General features: G+C 40.1%; 1 protein-coding gene and 1 non-coding gene across 2 annotated transcripts in view; both read left to right on the forward strand.

Moving 5' to 3' along the window:
- Positions 1 to 16,725, forward strand: part of LOC127186404 (importin-7-like) — a 40,245-nt gene that overhangs the window by 17,898 nt on the left and 5,622 nt on the right. The window contains 18 exon segments of the mRNA XM_051142792.1: positions 1,990 to 2,017; positions 2,020 to 2,043; positions 2,046 to 2,077; positions 3,256 to 3,350; positions 3,466 to 3,550; positions 5,564 to 5,698; positions 7,010 to 7,109; positions 8,898 to 8,974; positions 9,172 to 9,217; positions 9,220 to 9,231; positions 9,234 to 9,286; positions 10,964 to 11,053; positions 11,450 to 11,615; positions 11,761 to 11,921; positions 13,403 to 13,531; positions 15,514 to 15,580; positions 15,660 to 15,785; positions 16,241 to 16,338. Coding sequence (XP_050998749.1) covers positions 1,990 to 2,017; positions 2,020 to 2,043; positions 2,046 to 2,077; positions 3,256 to 3,350; positions 3,466 to 3,550; positions 5,564 to 5,698; positions 7,010 to 7,109; positions 8,898 to 8,974; positions 9,172 to 9,217; positions 9,220 to 9,231; positions 9,234 to 9,286; positions 10,964 to 11,053; positions 11,450 to 11,615; positions 11,761 to 11,921; positions 13,403 to 13,531; positions 15,514 to 15,580; positions 15,660 to 15,785; positions 16,241 to 16,338 — 1,524 coding nt within the window.
- Positions 11,184 to 11,367, forward strand: LOC127186406 (small nucleolar RNA SNORA23). Its single transcript, XR_007830385.1, has one exon. It is a non-coding gene; the product is annotated as a small nucleolar RNA SNORA23 (small nucleolar RNA).

Consider the following 16,725-nt stretch of genomic DNA (forward strand, 5'->3'; position numbering starts at 1 on the left):
CTTGAGTAACTGAGACTGTGTGTACTTGTCTAGATCTTTAAAATTTCTTTAAAATTAAAAAAAAATTTAAAGAAAATTTTTTATCAACAGTTGGGCTGACTGCTAGGATTGGACTACCTTGGGTTCCTTTGAGATCAAATATATTGTTTTCTTTCTGAATAAACATATTACATCACTTACTCACCACTAAGGATGCCAATTTATATTTATACTCTGATAAGTTTTCATCTGGACTTACCTATTATTTCCAACACATCAAGATACCCAGTTTGTCTGTGTAACAGCCCTGGCTGTCCTGGAACTCTCTGTAGACAAGGTTGGCTTCAAACTGAGAGATCTGCCTGCTACTGCTACCCAAGATGTTTTATTTTTCTTTTTTCAGAGCGATGAGGGCTGGACCCAGGCCCTTCCACTTAAGTAGGCTAGTGCTCTACCACTGAGCTAAATCCTGAACCCCACTTGTCTGTTTTTTAAAAACAGGGTTTCTATAAGTGGCCCTGGCTGTCTTGGAACTAGGTTGTCCCCACAACTCAGAGATCTGCCTACCTCTGCCACCAGAATATTGGTACCAAAAAATATGCACTGCCATGCCCAGCTTCAACAGATTCTTTGAAGGCCAGCACTGGGCTGGAGAAAACTAAGTAGATAGGAACGCTAGTTGATCAGTTGAACTGAAGACGGTTCAGTTTGCCTGCTCACAACCGTGTTACTACAGCAGCAGTGCCATCTGGCTTCTGAGACTATTTGCACTCACGGCTCATGCACACCAAATACTCAGCGTACACAGAAGAGAGGACAGACTGACTGTCCTGTCCTGATACCAAAGTATAGTACCACCTGCCAAAGTATAGTAGTACCAGCCTTGAGTGGTGCCCCTTCCCCAGGGTTCCTTGTGTAGCCTTGGCTGTCCTGGACTGGCTTTTGCAGATCAGGCCAGCTTCTAACTCACAGATCTGCCTACCTCTGCCTCCTGAGTGCTGGTATAAAGGTGTGCGCCCCCCACGTCTGGCAGTGTGTGTGCCCTCTTATCCTGAGCTGTATGGATAGGAATGATGGTGCGTGCCTGTAGTCCCAGCACTTTGAGCGACAGAGGGCAGAAGGCAGGTTGCCAGAGTTGGAGGCTTTCCTTGCATACATACAGAGATCCTGCTCATGAACACTACATCATGAGACCCTGTCTTAAAATAAACAGAAATCATGCTGGGTGTGATGGCGAACACCTTTAACCCCAGAACTTGGGAGTCAGAGGCAGGAGGGTCTCTGTGTGTTTGAGGCCAGCCTGGTCTACAAAGTGAGTCCAAGACAGCCGAGGCTACATGGAGAAACCCTGTCTTGAAAAATAAAAACAAAAGAAAGAAAAACAAGCAAACAAAAAAGAAAAGCAATCAAAACAAACAAATATTTCCCGATGCCTAGTAAAGATCCATCACAATTTATTAAGCTATTCCTCCATTACAAAAGAACAAAGTTGGGGAAAATATTTGCCTAGCATACCCAAGGCTCTGGGTTTGGTCCTTAGCATTACAAAATGAATACATACATACATACTTCATTAAAAAGGAAAGAAAAATAAACAAATATTGGAATCTTAATCTAGGAATATCTTTGATTTGATAAAGGTGTTTGTTAAAGGCCAGGCATGGTGGCGCACGCCTTTAAGCCCAGCACCGGGAGGCAGAGGCAGGCGGATCTTGCGAGTTCCAGGCCAGCCTGGTCTCCAAAGGGAGTCCAGGACAGCCAAGGCTACACAGAGACACCCTGTCGGGGGTGGGGTGGGGTGGGGGGGGAAGGTGTTCACTAGACTAGAGGTGGAAAAAGATGTGATCCTAGTAAGCTGAGAAAAGTAAAAATGTCCTGGTAACTGCTATTGTTCCTTAAGGAAATTGGTCTTACTAAAGTGGAAATGGAGATCAAGTGAATTACCTTTGGTAGGCATGCAGACCACAAATGGATTTTCTTGGATTTAATAATTCTTGATTTTTTCTGTAGTATACACTACCCCTGGAGCTGATAAACCAACGAACCTTACTGAGTGGGTGGAAATTTTAAGACCGTTGTGAATAGAGACGTGCCTAATGTAAGTGACCGAGTCTGTCTCTAGACTTTTCTGCTTCCTAATGTACCGAAGCTATTTTTTAAAAGTTGTTTGTATGCATGTATTCCACGCCAATTCTTCCCTTTTTTCCAGTTTTTTTTTTTTTTTGAGGGGTTATTTCGGTTCTTAAAACTGTTTACTACTGTTACTAATAACCTGTCAGATAACCATAAACAGAAGAAGAATTTAAATGCCAGTTTACCAAATTTTATGGTTGTGTCACTCTAAAAATCTATTGATGTAATTCTTTTAAAATTTTTTAAATTTATATGCTTGAGTATTCACAGTTTCCAAGTATGTTTATTTATTTTGAGACAGAGTTTCTCTGTATAACCGCCCGGCTTGTCCTGGAACTCATTTTGTAGACTAGGCTGGCTGCCTTCAAACTCAGAGATCCTTCTGTCTCTGCCCCCTGAGTGCTGGGATGAAAGGCCTGGCTTTGCATTTTGGTTTTTTAATGCATTAAGAGGTTTCCAAGCCAGGCTTGATCCAGCCCTTACTCCCAGTTGCTTGTCGAGGCAAGGCAGATGGATCTCTGTGAGTTCAAGGCTAGCCTGGTCTACAAAGTGAGTCTAGGACAGCTAAGACTACATCGAGAAATCCTGACTTGGGGAGAAGAGGAGAGGTGTCCAACTTCTATTCTTTTTACACTTAAACATGGCGATTTTCACCATAATAATTCTACTAGTCATATTTCTTTGCAGATAGGGAACAGGAGGTTATTAACTACCTTGTGGTTTTAAAGTATTTATGCATCCTAAGATATAAAAACTTGAGTTTTATTTTAAATTTATACAGGATATACAGAGCAGCACTATTTAACCAGGGGTTTTGATGTTTTTTGTTTTTGCTCTTGTTATTTTGGTATTTTGAGATGGGTTTCTCTGTGTAGCCTTGGCTGTCCTGGAACTCTCTTTGTAGACCAGGCTGGCCTGGAACTCACAGAGATCCTCTGCCTCTGCCTCACAAGTGCTGGGATTAAAGGCATATGCCTCCATGCACGCCTGGCAGTTTTAGCTTATTCTTTTAATGATTTTGTTATTGCTCATTTATTTATTGAATGCTGAGGTTCTTTGCTTCATGATAGAGTCTATTCTTAACTGATACAGTTATTTCTAGCATATAGTCTCTTAATATTATTAACTAATGTCTCTTTAAAGGAAACACTTCAAGTTGAAGAAGATGACCGACCAGAGTTACCTTGGTGGAAATGTAAGAAGTGGGCCTTACATATTTTAGCAAGACTTTTTGAAAGGTATGCTCTTGTCCACACATAGTAATTTAAATTTACTTTTGGAGCTTTTGCTATTATAAATATAAATAATGTAAAGCATTATAAAGAAATAATGGATGCATTCATGTTCTTACAGATATGGAAGTCCTGGGAATGTTTCTAAGGAGTATAATGAATTTGCTGAAGTCTTCCTGAAGGCCTTTGCTGTGGGTGTTCAGCAAGTAAGTCCAACATTAAGTAAAGACAGGACACTTTCAAGTTTGAGTTGCTTTAAAGATTTTATGTTTATGCGTGTTTGGTGTGCATGAATATCTATGCAACACTTGAGCATGCCTGCTGCCATTTTAAGCAACAGTACTTGACCTGTGGGTCACATATATCCTGCATATTAAGTATTTACATTATATTTTATCCCAGCAAAATTATAGTTATGAAATGGCAGCAATGAAATAATTTCATGGTTGGGATATATGTGTATGGTAAAACAACATGAGGACCTGTGTTAAAGGGTCACAGCATTAGGAAGGCTTAGAACCACCACTTGTGCCAGGTGGTGGTGGCGCATGCCTTTAATCCCAGTACTTGGGAGGCAGGCAGAGGCTATGGTGCCTGGTTTTTGCATTTTGGTTTTTTTTTTTTTTTTTAATAAGAGGTTTCTAAGCCAGGCTTGATGCAACCCCTTACTCCCAGCACTTGGGAGGCAGAGGCAGGCGGATTGCTGTGAGTTCGAGGCCAGCCTGGTCTACAAAGTGATTCCAGGACAGCAAGGGCTACCCAGAGAAACCCTGTCTTGAAAAACAATAACTAGAAGAGACTGTCACATCCCCTGGAACTGGAGTTATAGTCCTCGGAGTCAAGCCCAGGTGCTCTTAATAAACCTCTTGACTACTATGTTATTTCTCTAGTCCCACATTGTTTGGTGATTGTTTGGGTTTGTTGTGTTTCAAGATAGGGGTTGTCTGTGTGGACTGGCTGTGCTGGAACTCATTCTGTAGATCAGGCTGTTTTCAAACTCAGATCCCACATGCCTCTCTCCTAAGGACTGGTACTAAAGGCACACACTACCACCACCTGGTCTCTCACTATGTAGCCCAAGCTGGCCTGGACCTTGATTATGTATTTGATTCTGGCTTCACCTGCTTCTGTCTCCTGAGCATTGTGATCAGAGGTGTATGTCACTGTTCCTGGCTTCAGCCCTACTTTGAAAAATGGTTTTGAGAATTCTAATCAATCCTTTTGCCTCTCTCTAGTGCTGGGATTTACATGTTTGTTATACCTTGTTTGGCTTAGAGTTGATCTTTGTTTTCTTTTTTTTTCTTCTAAAGATTATGCATTTGAACGACTTCATACATTTTTTTTGGCCTGGGGATTGGGGCCGGTAGTTAGTTGTTTTGTACTATTTTTTCTGTTTGAATGAGTGGATTTACCTAATGGTGGACAAGGGGAACATGGAAAAAAGAAAGCAAGCATTATCAAACTGAAGAAACTGACTAAGGAAGCCTTTTCATGACAATTAGCCAGAGATCCCGTTTGAAAGGGTCGGGGGCAGAGTATTGTGCTCTCAGTGAGGCATTCAAGTCAGAGAACAAATATTATTTGAAATGAAATAGACCAACAACACCAAGCAGAAACCGCTCTGAGTTGAGGTTAGAGTTCCCATTTGACCTTTCTTGCCATGGAAGCCTACTATGGCTGAATTTCAAGGCTCTCTTTTAAAAATTTATTTATGGGGGCTGGAGGGATGGCTAAGCGGTTGGGGGCACCGACTGCTCTTCCAGAGGACCTGGGTTCATATTCCTAGCACCCATATGGCAGCTCAGAACAGTCTGTAACTCACACAGGCAGAACACCAATGCACATAAAGATAAATACATTTTTAAACATTTTATATGCATTTATTTTTCCTGCATGTGTGTCTATGTAAGGGTGTCAGATCTCCTGGAACTGGAGTAACTGTGAGCTGCTTTGTAAGTACTAGGAATTGAACCTGGGTCCTCTGGAAGAACAGCCAGTACCCCTTACTGCTGAACTATCTTTCCAGCCCCTAAGAATTTTTAAAGGATTAAAAATTTAAGTGTATCTATCTGTGTGTATATGATCACGTGGAACACTCCTTTATCTGTATATAATTTCGTATTATCCATGCCAGACAGGGATACCAAGTGGTGCTGACTAGGCATGTTTTACTTGCTTATAGTGGTTAACATTTAACTGAACTTTCTCTTTTTTCAAAGGTTTTATTGAAAGTATTATATCAGTACAAGGAGAAACAATATATGGCTCCTCGAGTTCTACAGCAGACTTTAAATTATATTAATCAAGGAGTTTCCCATGCCCTTACATGGAAGAACCTGAAGCCTCATATACAAGTAAGACTTTTCTCTCTGGAATGTCTGTTCTGTTGACTGGTGGCCTGCCTAACTCAGCTGGTATAGTCATGAAATGCTTAGTCTCAGGGTCATGGGTTTGTGTCCCACGTTGGGCTCAGTCTGTTGATATTACTAATAGACTCAGGAGCCATATGCTGGAGTGAAACCCTGCCAGCTCAGAGAGGCAGAGAAAAACAGCTAAACTAACCCACTCAGCTCATATCTCTGAGGAAAAAGCTATAAGCTAATATAGCTTGCCGGCTGAAACCCTGAAAGGCCACTTTTTATCCATGGTATCTTAAATACCCTTCAATTCAAAGTCTCTCTAACTCTTTAATCCCTGTCAGCTGGTTTCTTGCTCCACCTCTTGACCTAGTTAGTGTTAACTTTATTAAACCCTGTGTACAGGAAGTTCTGGATTAAAGGTGTGTGTTAGGACTCAACCACACCAAACACGAAACAGTTTTATAGTTGACAGTCTCCGGTTCACAATGGGATCCTGCAATAGTTTTGTTACTTCGTCTAGTTGGGTGATTATTTGGATAGTGCAACAGAAAAGAGTTTGACAAAGTAATGAGAGGTATTTTATAAATTTATAAATACCCAGCTACATTTTAGATTAAAACTCAATCTTCAAGCCAGTATTTAAGCTTTAACCATTGGATTATAGTTAATATTTAGTCATGTGATTTGGATTGAACAAAGGACCATTTCTTTCTCTTTTTTTTAAAAATAATTTTATGTGCATTGGTGTTTTGCCTGAGTGTATGAATGTGAGGGTGAGGGTGTCAGATCTTAGGGTTACTGACAGTTGTGAGCTGCTATGTGCTTGCTGGGAATTGAACGCTGTCCCTTGGAAAAGTACTTAGTGCTCTTAACCACTGAGCCATCTCTCCAGCCCCAAAGGACTATTATTATTTGGATTGTTTTTCAGGATAATTGGCCACCATGGATTTTTGGTCATTTATTCCCTTTAGAGTTCTAAGGTTTGCTTCTTTTCATTGCTTTTTACTCTTCTTGAGCATCAGAGATTGAGCTTCAGCCCTGTACTGCAGGTCAGGCGCTGCACAGCTGTGCTGTGCGCTATAGTTGCCTTTAGTCCATAGCAAATGCTTTCAGGTGTATAAACTACTGCCTATATGAACATACCCTACTATGTAATTGTTAAAAATGGAAATGCAGCTTGGATATTGGTTTGATATGCTTTAAATAAATTACATATGGTTTGGTTTTGTTTTGCTATTTAAAGGAGATTGGACAGGTTAAATTTGAAAGCTGAAGATTGTTACTTTCTTAACTTTTAAATTGCAGGGCATTATCCAAGATGTTATTTTTCCATTGATGTGCTATACAGATGCTGATGAGGAACTCTGGCAAGAAGACCCTTATGAATATATACGCATGAAGTTTGGTAAGAAAATTTATCTTGGTGTCTGGCTATGGTGATATAGGCCTGTAGTCCCAAAATTAGGAAGAAAAATGGAAGCTTACCGTCAGCTATTTAAACGGAAGAAAGGGCATTAAATTTTTTTTCCCCTCGGATGGTTTCTTTGGCTGCCCTGGAACTCACTTTGTAGGCCAGGCTGACCTCAAAACTTAAAAGAGATCTGCCTGCCTCTGCCTCCTGAGTGCTGAGATTAAAGGCATGCACCACTATCTGACTAATAAGATTTTTAAAGAAAATATTTTAAAAGTTCCACATTTAGTGAGGCGGTGGTGGCTTTAATCCCAGCACTCTAGAGGCAGAGGCAGGCGGATCACTGTGAGTTCAAGGCCAGCCTGGTCTAAAAAGTGAGTCCAGGACAGCTAAGGATACACAGAGAAACCCTGTCTTGAAAAACAAACAAAACAAAAAATATTTATAAACAATATTATCTTCAAAAAATCATATAATTTATGCCGGGTGGTGGTGACGCATCCCTTTAATCCCAGCACTTCGGAGGCAGAGGCAGGTGGATTGCTGTGAGTTCGAGGCCACCCGGTCTACACAAGTGAGTCCAGGACAGGCAAGGCTACATAGAGAAACCCTGTCTCGAAAAACGCATTCATTACTGCACTTACCATTGGTTTTTATTTTTAGCAAATTATTGCAGCGTTAATAAGGTATGGTAATTGATGTTTATTGGACATATGACACACAATACTTTTGATTCTCATGTTTGTTGTATGAATGAGATGTTGGGATTCACAATTTCACAATGTTGCCTTTTTACCTGGAGTTGTAGTATGTGTGTGTGTTTTTCAATCATCAAAAGAATATTAGGTTTAGCATCAGCCAGGGGGAATAGTACAATCCCATCTCAGAAACAAAGAATTGTTTTGCAAAATTGTTTTAAGGAATGGATCTTTGCTAAGTAGCCGAGGCTAGTCTTAGCTCTCACCTTATCCTTGAAAACATGGGATATCAGGTGTATGCCTAGATTAAATTTTGTTTGTGGGTAAATTTAAAGTACTTAGATACTTTGCTTTTCATATGCTTTCTTTTACAGTGGGGTGTGTGTGCGTGTGTGTGTGGGGGTATTTTGTATGCCATGCATGCTCCCTACCATAGAGCTATACCCTGATCCATTAAACATGGTTGTGGGCTTTTTTTTTTTTTTAAAGATTTATTTATTACTGTGTATACAGTGTTCTCTCTGCATGTACACCTGTGTGCCAGAAGAGGGTATCAGTGATTGCTGGGAACTGAACTTAGGACCTTTGGAAGAGCAGCCAATGCTCTTAATTTAACCTATGAGCCATCTCTCCATCCTTTAAAGTTTTGTTGTTTGTTGTTTGTTTGTTTGAGAAAAATTTCTCTGTGCGCCTTTGTTGTCTTGAACTCTCTAAGTAGACCGGGCAGAGATCCACCTGCCTGTGCCTGCAGAGGCTGATTAAGAGATGCACTACCACGGCTGGCTTAGGTTATGGTTTTTTACGTTTGGGACTAACCCTGTGAACTCCAGATCCTCCTGCTTCAGCCTCTTTCAGTGCTGGAGTGACAGCTATGCCAATCACACTCGTGAGCTTGGTAAATTAGGGAATATGAAATGTTTTGCAAGGAAATTAGTAAACCACTCACCATATTTCTAGTCTATAGTCCTCATGATTGGGAGTTAGAGACAGGGGGTTAAGGAGGAGTTAAAGGCCAACCTGGGATGTATCTCATCTTATTGCAAAACAAAGCAAAACCTAAATTTGTTTTACATTTGTTCTCTAGATGTGTTTGAAGACTTTATTTCTCCTACTACTGCTGCTCAGACACTTTTATTTACAGCCTGTAGTAAAAGGAAAGAGGTGAGGTTTTTTTTAATTATTTAATACATTTATTAATTTTACGTCCTGGTGGTAGCCCACCCTCTCTCTTCTCCTTCCCACCATCTCTCCCTCAGTTATTTTAAATTTCTTTCAGTGTTAATCATGTGTTATTTTGTTAGTGTGTTCTTCAAAAACTGTGGGTTATTCTATCAACTTTTTGCTTGTGTCTTATTCAGGTACTGCAAAAGACCATGGGATTTTGCTACCAGATTCTTACTGAACCAATGCTGATCCTCGTAAAAAGATGGAGCCTTGCATATGATTGGCTCTTTAGCTGAAATACTTCTGAAGGTATTCCTTTGTGTATGAGTAAGAGAGAAAATTGTGTTTGTCTGAGTTTGTGTGTGAGTGTTTGTGTGTTTTAAATAAAAATATTTATATGATCGTGCCTGCCATATGTAAGTGCCACACATGTGTGCACTTCCTGTCTGCAGAAGCCAGAAGATATTTTTAGATAACCTGAAACTGGGTTATGGGAACTGACCTGGGTTATCTAGAAGAACAATGAATGGTATTAGCTGCTGAGCCATCTTGACAGTCCCTAAATTAGTAACTTTCTTCTTTCTTTCTTCTTCCTCCTTTCTTCTTCCTCCTCCTCCTCTTCCTCTTCCTCCTCTTCCTCTCTCCCCCACCCCCCCGAGATATAATACATACCATGCATTTTGTCTACTTAAAGTATATGACTGGTCAACTGACAAACCTTATGGAACTGTGTTCCCTCCTGGATCTTACATGGTTAGGGCAAGTTGTCCTCTGACATCTACATAGTGCTATGGCAAACACACAGACAGTAAAAAGTTATAAGAGGTTATAACTGAATTGTAATTGATATATTCACAGTACTGGAATCATCTCATTTCAGGACATTTTCATCGCCACAAAAATCAGTCCTGTCTCCATAGTTTATGTCTTTCCCCGGTTCACACCAGACCTCCCAGTCCTTATCCTACATTTATCTGTAAATTTATTTTGTGAGGTGCATTGGTTTTAGTGTAATGTTTTCTTTTCATCTAGTATATGGCTACGCATAGTCTTCAGTATCAAATCCTAAATTGTTAAATTGCATTTCATTTGTTCTGTTGATTCTACACTATGATTCTACCGATCTATTCTGAACCATGCTGCTAAAAACATTCCTTTACAAGTTGTGCAGGAGCATATATTTTCATTTTGTATGTATCTAGGAACCTAAATTGTTCCTCAAGCTTTGAAAAACCAAAAAGTAAGTAAGTAAGTAAATAAATAAATAAATAAGCAAGTTTAGTTCAGGCTGGCCTTGAACTCAGAGAGATCGACCTGCCTCTGCCTCTGAGTGCTGGGATTAAACATATGCACCACCACACACAGCTTATAAAGTGTTTTTCTGGCTAGAGCCATCTTATGTGATATGGCATCTCTCTTGAATTGTATGTGTCATGGCTGATATCACTGACACCAAAAATAATTCAATGTGCTCCTTAGAATTGGAATTAAATTGTATTTCCCCTGTTTGTATGTGCAAGTGAGCATTCTTGAGGGTGCATTGAGTGTCATGTCAGAAGTCCTACTTTGCTCTTTGGGACCAGTGTCTTGCTGGCTCCTAGAGACCAGCTGAAATTAAAGGTGTGGGCCACCATGGCTGGCTCTACAGCCCAAGTCTTAATGCTTTTATCAAATTCTTTTTACCAACTAAGCTCTCTCTTTAGCCACCTATGTTTCTAGTTAAGTTTCTATTGAAACTTGTTGGTCAGGACACTAAGGACTGGAGGCAGGCTTTACACTGGCTAAGGAGACAGTATCGTCATGAGTTCCATGCCAGATATATACTGAGGCACTAAGGAAAAAAAATATAGAAAATGCATGGGTTTTATATTATGATATATAAAGATGAGAATAAGTGTGTTTCTCTTTACTAGTTCCTTTTAACATTGTCATGTGTATTTGCAGCTTGAGACAATTGTTTTTGGAACTGTATCTTTTTTTCTACAGAAAAAGATCTACAAAGACCAAATGGAATATATGTTGCAGAATCATGTATTTCCTCTCTTCAGCAGTGAGCTAGGCTACATGAGAGCAAGAGTAAGTTGTAAAGTTGTGTTATTTTATGTATTTTTATGTCTTTGTAAGGAATGACTGAAAATTAAAACTTTAGCTTGAAAAGATGTGCTCAGTTAAGATTTATTTTCCCGTGAGTCTCCAACTGGCTGCTGCAGTACTGTGTGCATAGTCGGCATCTATGTCTGGTAGCAGCGTCTGTCTGTGTTTTGCATTCAGATCTTGCTATCCACACAAAGAATGTGCAGCCGCAGAGTAACCTGGGATCATAGTACTGGTCTAGTGTTGTGTGTTTGAACACATCTCCCACTGGCCAGCCTCCAAATTCCCAGACACAAAACTCTAGGAAGAGCTTGATTTGGAGAAATCTTTTGTAATGTCTTTATAATCATAACCTGTTCCTCTTCTCTATTTTTAAAGGCTTGCTGGGTACTTCATTATTTTTGTGAAGTGAAGTTCAAAAGTGATCAGAACCTCCAAACAGCTTTAGAGCTGACCAGAAGATGTCTGATTGATGATCGTGAAATGCCTGTGAAAGTGGAAGCTGCCATAGCACTGCAAGTGTTGATCAGCAATCAAGAAAAAGGTAAGTGGTTTGTAAGTCACAAATACATTTACACAAATACCTTAAGAAACTAGCTTACTATACTCTGAAAGCACTTGGTTTCTGCTGTTTTTGTATCCTCCTTACTATTCACCGGTTTGACCCTGCCCTCCCCTCTCTGTTACAGCTAAAGAATACATCACTCCGTTTATCAGACCTGTCATGCAAGCTCTTCTTCATATTATAAGAGAAACAGAAAATGATGATCTTACAAATGTAATTCAGAAAATGATCTGTGAATATAGTGAGGAAGTCACTCCTATTGCTGTAGAAATGACACAACACCTGGTATGTTGTTTGAACCTGTTATTATTGCAAAGACGTTGATTTAGTTTTCTGTATGATCCCTGCCTGTAGTAAGTTACTCGTGGCCTGTTTTCCTTAGCAAAAATTCCTTGAAACTTACTATGTAACATGTAGGCTACCACATTTGAACAATACTTAACCAGTTTATTACATACGGTTCTACTTATAATGACTCCTTATTTTATAAAATAATTCTCGCCATAGCTACATTGGGTGGGATTCATCCTTGCCCTGTCACAGTGGAGGTGTTTTTTGGTGTGCTAGGCTCATCATCTGTGGAGTTTCTTGAATATTCAGAACAGTGGATGTAATTACAAATGGCAAATCAGGCATGGAGAGGTTAGGTCAGTGATTAAGAGCCATGTTGGTTCTTCAGAGAACCTGGGCTTGATACCCAGCAGCTCCATATTGTGCAACCCGAGTCCTGATCATCTGGTGCCCTCTGGATTATGTGAGCAGGCACCTGGCATGCAAGTGTTACACAAGCAGATTTGAAAGCTAAACACTCACACATTAAAAGAAAAATTAAAAAAAAATTTTTTTAATAGGCAATTTAGCCATTCAGCATTCTTGTATTTGGCCATTATCAAAGAAAAGATCTCACTATGTTGCTGGTGCTATCCTTGAATTATTGAGATCATTTCATCTTTTTTTAAAAACAGACTTATTTATTATATATTCAGTGCTCTGCCTGCATATACTCCTCCACACCAGAAGAGGGCAACAGATCTCATTATAGATTGCTGGCACTGCCACCATGTGGGTGCTGGGAGTTGAACACAGGACCTCTGGAAGAGCAGTCAGTGCTCTTAACCTCTGAGCCATCTCTCCAGCCCCATTTCGTCCTTTTTACACTAATGATATTAATGATAACAATGATAAGCACATTCTATGCCTTGCCTCATTACCCTTGGAGTGTCAGTCTGAACTGTGTTAGAAAAGGTCAAGAAAGAGAGGTCACGTGGCAGAGCAGTACCATTAGACTCTGGAGCCCAAACTCTTTTTTTTTTTTTAAGATTTATTTATTTATTATTATGTACACAGCACTTTGCCTGCATGTGCACCTGCAGGCCAGAAGAGGGCGCCAGATCTCACTCTAGATGGTTGTGAGCCACCATGTGGTTGCAGGACCTCTGGAGGAGCAGACAGTGCTCTTAACCTCTGAGCCACCTCTCCAGCCCCGAGCCCAAACTCTTGTTAATTAATTTAGAAATTAGAGAAATTGTCATGCTTCCTCCAGGAAATTTTGCCAGTTCAAATCCCAGGGCATGACCAGTACCCTGTTGTACATTTGTTCTAATCTCAGCAGTGTAGAAGCTGTGCATCCTAAGAAAGAAGTTTGAGGCCGGCCTGGGATACACAGCCTAACTTATACTTTTGGGTAGGGGTGGTGGGGGGCGTTTTCTCTCTCTTTGAAGTCTTAAAACCAAAACATTCAATACGTTTCATTCTCCTGATTCTAGGCAATGACATTTAACCAAGTAATCCAGACTGGGCCAGATGAGGAAGGAAGTGATGACAAAGCAGTTACTGCCATGGGAATTCTAAATACAATTGACACACTTCTGAGTGTGGTTGAAGATCACAAAGAGGTAAAATGGAAAGAAGTAACAATTCAGGTTATAGCTGGATCAGTCAGTATGTTATTCTAATTACCTTTTCTGCCTAGTTCTCTGTCATTCTTGCAAATCTCCCTTCCACGCAGACAAGGCTTTGCTTGTAGACCAGGGCCGCCTTAAACAGACATCTCCCTGCCTCTGCCCCAGGAGTGCTGGGAATAATAAAGGCATGTGACTCCAAACCCGGAATTTTTCCAGTGTCTATGATTGTGTCACCAGTGCGCATCGATGGGCCATTGGAGGCCAGAAGGGGGAGTTTGAGCTTTACAGCTAAAGTTCTCTATAAATTGGCTGACTTGTTTGCTTAGACTTGAGTTTCACTTGTCACGATAGAACAGGTGCTATCAGGCACTCCTGTCTTCATTTCTAAAATAGATTTTGTCCAGTAGGAAGTAATAAAAATAATCTTGATTCTTGTTGCTTTGCTTAGTGTATTTAAGATATTTGTTCATGTTTGGTCTTGGCTTGTGCATTTTTCCCTGCCATGTAGTACCCTTAGTGCCCACAAAATCCCAGTACTTGGAGAGGCAGAGGCAGGTGGATCACTGTGAGTTTCAGGCAAGCCTCGCCCACAAAGCTCGTCCAGGGTTTTTGTTGTTGTTGTTGTTTTTTGTTTGTTTTGTTTTTTAGAGACAGGGTTTCTCTGTGTAGCCTTGACTGTCCTGCTCTCACGTTGTAGACCATGCTGGCCTCGAACTCACAAAGATCCACCTGCCTCAGCTTCCTGAGTGCTGGGATTAAAGGCGCGCGCCACAACTGCGTGGCTCTGTGCTGGTTTTATGTATCCTTTTGTCTTCATAACCCAGTCTCATGTCTACCACCATGCTTAGGTAGAGATAATTTCAACTCTGTTTCTTTCCTTATGACGACTGTCATGAATTTGATATCCGTACTTGCACTGTGGATATATTTCTGGGTAGCTACAAGCCATTTTTGCATATTGTATGATAATTAGAGATAAGCAGAATCTATGTCCATTTATTTATTTATTTATCTATCTATTTATTTATTAGAAGTTGAAAATTATGTATTAACATGCCCTATGTTGAAATTAACATGTTAATATCTTACTTTTGTTCCCCCTTGAGACAGGGTTTTTTCTGTGTAGCCCTGGCTGTCCTGGACTCATTTGGTAGAGTACGCTGGCCTGGAACTCACAGTTATCCACTTGCTTCCTGAGTTCTGGGATTACAGGCGTGCACCACCAACCTCGGCTATATCTTACTATTAATATTAATTTATAGATACATTTTACCTTCTGTGTTTAATATTTGAATGGTCTTCAGATTAACTAGGGCCCCAAGGATTCGGCATTTCCTATTATTGATGGAGTTGGCCCTTAAATTTATATTTTATGGGTCACTATTAGATATGAAAAATGGAGCGGGACATGTTTTTGTTTGCTGGCTTGTTTTTTGAGCCAGGGTTTCTCTGTAGCCTTGTTTGTCCTAGACTTGCTTTGTAGACCAGGCTGGCCTTCAACTCACAGCGATCTACCTGCCTCTGCCTCCCGAGTGCTGGGATTAAAGGCGTGTGTCACGACACTACGTGTGTTTAATTATGATAGAAGTAGGTATCTCTGACTTTGAGGTTAGTTTGATCTACGTAGGGAGTTCCAGGCCGGCCAAGGGGATCAGGCTGCTACCACTCCTGGCCTCACTATTTCATTGTAGAACAACCACAGCGATGTTCTAGTTTTGTCGAGACTAAGCTTATGTGTCTGTTATATGCGCTCAAAACACATAATATGCCGCCCTTAGAATATTGGTCATATGTTTTTCATATGATATTTTTGCAAATAAACAAGTGGTTAATTGGGGTTTTGTTACCGTTAAATGTCAAAGTTACATTTGTTCAGATTTTTATGTGTATTGGTTCAAAATAGATTTAAAGTGCTTTCTTAACAGAAATGTGATGTATTAGATAGCATTCCTTACCAATTTGTCTTCTTCTAGATAACCCAGCAGCTGGAAGGAATCTGCTTACAAGTCATTGGGACTGTTTTACAGCAGCATGTCTTAGGTATGACACCTTTGGTTTTATTGTCTTATATTGTTTGGGAGGAATGAGCGTTTTATGACAGATTGATAATCTCTTCTAGAATTCTATGAGGAGATCTTCTCTTTGGCACATAGCCTGACATGTCAGCAAGTGTCTCCACAGATGTGGCAGTTATTGCCCCTTGTATTTGAGGTATTTCAGCAAGACGGCTTTGATTACTTTACAGGTAAAGTTAATACATGAAAATATTTACTTTTCCTTTACCCCGATTGTCATTACCACGTGGCTTAATTTGTATATTGTGTTCATTTTTCTTTTTCAATTGCTGCGTCAGTAACAGTTAATGCTCAAGGATGACATGGTATTGATTGGTTTTTTTTTTTTTTTAACTTTTTAAAACATAGACACATAGAGATGTGGCATAATTCTCTTTAAAGTGAATACTAGAGACAAAAAGATGATGTATTTTTATTACCAAGATGCACGAGCCTGGTGTTGTGGTACCTATCGTCAATACACAGAAGCAAGTGGATCAGGAATTCGCAGTCATCCTTGGCTACATAGCTAGTTAGAGGGTAGCCTATGTATATGAGACTCTACTTGGGGGCAGAGAGGGAAAGCCAAAGGGAACTAATGTGACATGCAATTGATTTTTCACTTTCTTTCATTTTTAAACTATAGACATGATGCCTCTTCTGCATAACTATGTAACAGTTGATACAGACACCCTTCTATCTGATACCAAGTACCTTGAGATGATATACAGCATGTGTAAGAAGGTAGGTCCTTTTATAATATGGATCTCAGGGGGTTGTTGCTATAAAATGCTAAAGATTTACACACTCCTGGATTATGCTGAACACAGTACATATGCATGGGTCAGGCAATTAAGGGCTTTAAAAGTTATAAGCAGAAATTCTTTTGAAGCAGGAGGATTGGGAGTTCAAGGTTATTGTGTGGTACATCTCAAGTTTGAGATTGACAGAACAAATAAAGTCTCTGAGTTTGGGAAATAGTAATTCTATGATAGAACACGTGCGTAGACTTACATAGTAAGACTCATCTTCAATGTGTTGGTGTTAGACCAGTCTAAGAGCTATCAGCCTCTCTAGGACTTTGATTATAGGCCTGGACAGGTGCTTGTCGTGCTTCAGGGTTGGTTTTGT

This window comes from Acomys russatus, unplaced genomic scaffold (genome assembly GCF_903995435.1).
Source record: "Acomys russatus unplaced genomic scaffold, mAcoRus1.1, whole genome shotgun sequence".
Taxonomy (NCBI): Eukaryota; Metazoa; Chordata; class Mammalia; order Rodentia; family Muridae; genus Acomys; species Acomys russatus.